At 40.1% G+C, this 6,216-nt stretch overlaps 1 protein-coding gene across 2 annotated transcripts; it reads left to right on the forward strand.

Annotated features, from left to right (window-relative positions):
• Positions 1–565: 565 nt before the first annotated feature.
• Positions 566–6,216, forward strand: LOC107594603 (plasminogen activator inhibitor 1 RNA-binding protein-like). 2 transcript variants are annotated; one of them, XM_016284698.1, is made up of 8 exons: positions 566–948; positions 2,297–2,480; positions 2,932–3,072; positions 3,158–3,229; positions 3,368–3,442; positions 3,728–3,899; positions 4,319–4,504; positions 5,107–6,216. In XM_016284698.1, exons 1-8 carry the CDS (start codon positions 696–698, stop codon positions 5,164–5,166), a joined length of 1,143 nt encoding a protein of 380 aa, XP_016140184.1. In that variant the 5' UTR covers positions 566–695; the 3' UTR covers positions 5,167–6,216. The 2 variants fall into 2 exon arrangements, with proteins under 2 accessions (XP_016140184.1, XP_016140185.1); XM_016284699.1 differs by having other exon boundaries at positions 567–948; positions 3,161–3,229.

Consider the following 6,216-nt stretch of genomic DNA (forward strand, 5'->3'; position numbering starts at 1 on the left):
ACAAATTCTATAACAATAACATCATCAATCCTACTTTAGCCTACCCTATTCACACATTTCTGTAGCTCTATAAATAAACTGCCAAGAGAATTCAAGCTTTGCATCTATTACTTAACTTGTGACCTGACACATTTTCTTCTCAAAGACTGCTGAATGATTGCTTTGATGGGGTTACTCAGAATCCAAAGCTATTTCAAGCTTTTTAGAAGACCAGTCATGGGGTCATATGACCTGACTCAGTGTCCCTCAGGGGCCGCAAGGGGTATTAGGGGGTCTGTGTTAAATCTATGCGTAAAACACTTTTTTTTACACCAAGTAAAAAACAAACAAAAAAAACCGTTTTCCTCTTCTATTTTAAGTTAATTTTTTTTGACAGCTAGGCTTAGCTATTGCTTTGACAAAAAACATATTTCGATTTATAGATGTTTACATAATCTTCTACAATAGTAGATCATTTTAATACAATGACAATACAAAAGCCAATCCAGCAAATAACAATATTTGGTCTTCTCTCTCTCTTTCTGGAGTATGTTGTGCGACTACATGTACCACAAGTCTTTGCGGTCAGAGTCCCGGATGTCTTTACGCCGGAAGAGAAGCGTGAGTCTGTTCCAGCCATCTTGTGGCATCTAGCAGCGAAGTGTTCGCTCAGGCCCCGTAGAATCGGAGGAGAATCCTGCTGAAAGGGGGCCATCATGCCCGGATATCTGCAAGAAGGTTTCGGCTGTGTCGTAACCAATCGGTTCGACCAGCTATTTGATGATGAAGAGGATCCGTTTGAGGTTTTGAAGCAGGCAGAAAAGAAGAAGGACGCGACTGCTCCTGGTGCCACCAAGACCGCCGCGCAGGCTACAAAGCAGACCAAAAAGGAGTCACAGAAAGAAAGAAGAAACCCAGTTTCCGAGAAGAAGGAAGAGACACAAGCTCCCGTTCCTCTTAAGAAAGAAGGTAAATATCGCTTGCATTAAACTCGTAATTTGGTCACACTTTTCCTAAGTGAGCAGTCTGCAAAAGACGCGACTAAAGCCCATGAGGTCACGCATACCACTATTGTTGATGAGCTGCCTGACATCTCATGAACTTTCAGCAAAAATGCTTTTTCGCGGTATAACGTTACATTGTTTCTATGTGACGCACGCAGTAGAACTTGTTGCTATCTCGTTATTTTTTTACATTCATCATGAACTGCAGGCCTATTGATAACCATCGGTTTGTTTGTTAAATGTCTGGTATATTTGTGCATATAACTCTACATGCTAGTAAAAAATCTCTCATTCAGTACTAAAAAGAACTGCTTATTGATAGTCTCCGAATGTGCAGTCCGTTATCGCTTGGCTTTTGATTAAAGCTCGAGCAGTGCAGCTGCAGCCTCGTGTTTGAGGCAGCAGAGTCGGTCCTCTCAGTCACGACACTCCCATTGAAAAGCATCCTATTGTGATTTTCTTGACGCCGGTTTTTAACTTCATTGCGTGCTTTAAAATTGCGCCAGCCTGAACAGTGCTGAAGGTAGGGTTGTCAGTTTTTTTTCTTCGGGTGTCAGTGGCCCTGACTGATCAGGATAAGAGGAGGCAGCGGGCTCGTGAACAGGTGCGCGCGCGGGACGACGGGCGCGTGATCAGCTGTTGGGGCGCGCGAGAGCGTCTATTTCGGTAACTAGGCGGAGGGTGGGATCAGTCAAGAGGCGCAAACCATTATTATCGAGACCCACAACGCGGAGAGTATTGCTTTGCTAGTGTGAAAACTAAGAAAAACACAGACGTCCTCTGCAAGTAAATAAGAAAAACACGCAATTTTAAGCAGTTAAACTAAAGAAGTAACGTTAATAGCGTAATAATGTGTATTTACTTCGTTCTTCCCTTTCAGAGAATTTTGGTATTGTCCACTTTTTAAATTTAAAGGATAGTTTGCCAGAAATTAAGTTTATTAACATCCTTATGTTGTTTTAAACCTTTATGAGATACAGACAATGTTTTGCATAATGACATTCACGTGTTTTTTTTAATATCTTGTTTTAATAAAAGTGATTGGTGATAGATGCTGTAATTTAGCCTTTAGAGTTACACTAATGAAATGAGTTACATGGTTTTGGAACAATTTTGAGGGTGAGTGAATAATGACTATTTTTGTACTTGTTAATAAGTACATTAATTGAAGTGAATTTTATAATTTAGATTAAGACAACACCTTTTGTTTTAGCGTTTAAAAAAAAAAATCTCATTCATCATTCTTTTCTATACAATCAACAATCTATACTTTGTTGGTATCAACAGAGTTGAATCATTTGTGTGTTTTGCAGGCATGAAGAAAATGGGCCGCCGGCCGGAGCAGCAGGGTCAGACAGGATCCCAGCAGCAGGGAGGTCAGGGGGAGGGTCGTCCACCAGCCGACAGGCGGCCTGACAGGAGGCCACCACGTGAACGACGCTTCGACAAACCCGCTGATGATAAACCTGCTGAGGGTGGAGAATTCTCGGTGGAGAAGTGAGTCAATTGACCTTTGTTTGTGTGGTAATACATAGTTGATCTTCAAAGTTTTATATTGAACTCATTTAATTCCAGCAGAAGTGTACTTTTGTTTTTAATGCTTTATTTATTTATTTATTTCATGTTTATTTCTGATCAAGTCAGCATGAAATAAAAATTCACTGTCTATTTTCCAAATGCATCTTGTAGATCTTATTGTGAACAATTCATCTGTGTGTATGTTTCATTTTGAAAAATGTTGAACTTCTAATATGAATCAAAATTTCATAAACTCTTTTAGTGAAAACACCTGACTTCCCTTTGGTAATCCGCTTTAAAGACTTTAAAGGAACTTAATACATCCATTTTCCTGCATGAAGTTCTAAAGAAATTAATAGCAAGATTCAAATTTTGGTAATTTCAGCAGAAATGGCTGACGTCTAACTGATATATTATCTCTCCCCTTCAGGTCTGTCAGTGACAGGCCATTCCGGGGTCGTGGAGGTGCTAGAGGAGGGCGCGGAGGCCGGGGCAGAGGTGTTGGCAGGACTGACGGCTTTGACTCACGCGGCAAACGCGAGTTTGACAGACACAGTGGCAGCGACCGATCGTAAGTCATTTGCATCCACATGTTGACTCCAACTGTAATGCTGCCCAAGTGACATATCAAAGCTAAGTGTTAATTTTTGTTTCAGCAGCCTGAGAGCAGAGGAAAAACGTGGAGGGAGTGGATCTCATAACTGGGGCACTGTTAAGGATGAGTTGAGGTCAGTGGAGCAACAGATGCTTTGTCTGCCAAAATCTTGAAAATGCAGATGAGTTTGAGTCACATACTGGTCAGTTGGAGTCGTTTTGGCTCATTAGGATAATTTTGTGAAATTGGATACATTTCTTTCCTTTTACAGCGAGCTTGACCAGTCAAATGTCACCGAGGACACCCCTGAAGGAGAGGAGCACCCACCTAATGACTCAGAGAACAAGTGTGTACACTTCAGCTCTAAATTAGCGCTGCACTGCTGAGTCATTCTTTGCAATTTGCTGCCAGCACTATTGTGTTGCCGCCTATAATTTAAAAAAAAAACATATAGTGTGTAACTTTAGGATTGATTCAAGCATGAAGGCTCTATTAAAAGCACAACACATTTACAATCTCAAACAGTTATTGAAAGGACAAGTACTACTTATTTGATTAATTGGGATTTTCCATGCATGAACTAACTGGATGCAGTACTTTTAGGTCAGTTTAGATGTTGCTGTTTCCACAGGGAAAATGAGGTTGAGGACCTTAAAGAAGAAGGTGCTAAGGAGATGACTCTGGATGAATGGAAAGCCCAGCAGAATAAAGAGAGAGCCAAAGTGGAATTCAACATTCGTAAGGCCAACGAGGGAGCCGATTGGAACAAAGGATACGTTCTGCACAAGTCTAAGGCTGAGGATGTAAGTAAAATGACAGCGTTTGAGCTTTTTGTGTTTCATGCTAAATGTGAGCCGTGCTTCACAGACAAGCTGCGCATAAAAACATAATCGTTGCCCTTGCGATATCATAATCGCACTAGACATGTCGATTTACTCGAGATTGTGTTAATCGCGATTTATCGTGCAGTCCTACTTGTAAGCAGCCTGGAGATGTGCTTGAGGAACCGGATTGCTCTCCATTTAATATGACCTCATTACTCTAAAAGCACAACCCCGGTGTTTCTTTAAAAACACAAGCCTTCAGACATGTCATTACACTCATTGTCTCCTTTTGTTGCTTCAGTCCTTTTCAACCCAATTGAGAAATGAATCATTTCAGTTGTTTGGATGTTGAACTAAAATGTAAGTTTCATAAAATATACATGCTCACTTTCCTGCAGTCCTCTGTTGATGATGCCTCTGGGGATCACCACTTCCGCAAACTAGCGAATGACATTACAACCCAACTGGAGATTAATTTTGGTGACCTGGGCCGCCCAGGACGTGGTCGTGGAGGACCACGAGGTGGCAGGGGAGGCCGTGGGGCCCCTGCTACCAGGCCACCTCGCGAACGCAGGCCAGACAGGGTACAGTCTCTTTGTATATTTGATCTGCAGGTATGCTTATATATTTGTACCACTGTGGAAGAGTTTGCACATCTGTCCAAAGGTGGAGGTTGTCATCACAACCTTATTTATGGAGTTACGCACACCTGATTCGGTTATGATTGCTGATTGGTTGTTAACATTTGGTTTGAAAAACATATTGTTAAAAAATTTGGGGTCAGTAAAAAATTTAAGAAATGTATTCTATTCAGCAAGGACACATTAAATTGATGAAAAATGATAGTGAAGACATTTGCATTGTTACAAAAAAATAGATATTTTAAGCTATTAAAGCTATTCTTTTGAACTTTCCAGTCATAAAAAGGTTGAAAAACGCATCAGTTTTCACAAATAAAGATAATAAGCAGCACAGCTGTTCAAATAAATGCAACCTTGGTGAGCAAATCAACACCTCATTCAAAAACATTAAAAATAAATCTTACCAAGACGTCCATGGCTGCTTGGGAAAAAATATGAAGTACATGTAGAATAGTATTGCTAGATAATCGCAAAGATTAAGCATAACTCTTAAAGTCTGGCATTTGACTCAAATGGGCTGCTTTTCTTGTATCTGTATCTTTTAGGCCGGTGGAGTGTCTGTCCCTAATGTGGACGACCCAGAGGCTTTCCCAGCCCTGGCTTAAGCTGCCCAGACAGCACTCTGCTCACCCAGGAGGATCACTCCTCCACGGGTCCCTGTCTATGAGGCTCGCATGCAAACGGATCCTTCAGCAGATGTAATGATGGAAGACTGTCATCCATGCCATTCACCCCTGAGGACTGATTTTACTTGTTTTAGAAAAAAAAGATGGAAAATTAAAAACAAAAAACAAAAAAAAAACAAAGGACGGACTTCTTGCTATTCTGAAGCAAATTATTGGTTGAGGTTTTGTATTTAGAAATAAGGTAGCAGGGATGTTTTCATACAGCATTTCTTTTGTTTTTTTTCTCTCTCTTTAGAAATTATGCATTGTTCATGGATACTTTTTGTACTGTTGCTTGAAAATATGTGTTTCCAAAAATAGGTGTGAAGAGCACACCAGTTTATCTTAAGGTGTCCCGTAGCTAGCTTACTTTTTACACACAAATGCCTCAAAACAAAGCAGTCATTTCAGGAATAAGATCTACAAGTTAAGTATTTTAATTTGTAGAGGTTACTGCATCTCTAGGGGAAATTACAGAGCATTTTGGTACTGCTCTTTATGGTATTAAACATCTCGATTCCCTGACAGCAAGCCTTGAAACAATCTGAAATAATTTCGATTAAATGTACAATTTATGATTCATAACTTATCCAAGATATATAGTACAGATGATTCTGTTGCATTCGCCACAAAAAGTGTCTTTTATCAAATGACCACTGTAAAGTTCAAAATGGTATCTTTATACCATTGACTCTGGTAACTCAGGATAGTATCATACTTGTTACGCAAAGTTCCAGTGTAAATACAAGCAGCAAGTTTACACAGCACTCCTGTTTACTGAAAAAAGTGAGCCAGTTTATGGATAAATTCTCTTGCATCCTGTTAGAAGTGATTTTCTTTCTTCCCCATTGCTTTTACAACAGTTTTACTGCATAACTGATCTGAAAGAAACACCATCCTGTTCAGTGTGGAACAGCTGAGTGCTATGATGTGTGAATTCGTACCCTGCTATTAGACCTCTGTCAATAATTAAAAGATGGTCGATTCATA

The sequence above is a fragment of the Sinocyclocheilus grahami genome, unplaced genomic scaffold (genome assembly GCF_001515645.1).
Source record: "Sinocyclocheilus grahami isolate Dianchi unplaced genomic scaffold, SAMN03320097.WGS_v1.1 scaffold187.1, whole genome shotgun sequence".
In the NCBI taxonomy this organism is placed as follows: domain Eukaryota; kingdom Metazoa; phylum Chordata; class Actinopteri; order Cypriniformes; family Cyprinidae; genus Sinocyclocheilus; species Sinocyclocheilus grahami.

Excerpts from the sequence above, each read along its gene's own strand:
- LOC107594603 (XM_016284698.1), top strand. The coding sequence starts at position 696 with ATGCCCGGATATCTGCAAGAAGGTTTCGGCTGTGTCGTAACCAATCGG. Across the intron at positions 2,481-2,931 it reads GGAGAATTCTCGGTGGAGAA|GTCTGTCAGTGACAGGCCAT; the intron begins GTGAGTCAATTG and ends TCTCCCCTTCAG. Across the intron at positions 3,230-3,367 it reads ACTGTTAAGGATGAGTTGAG|CGAGCTTGACCAGTCAAATG; the intron begins GTCAGTGGAGCA and ends TTCCTTTTACAG.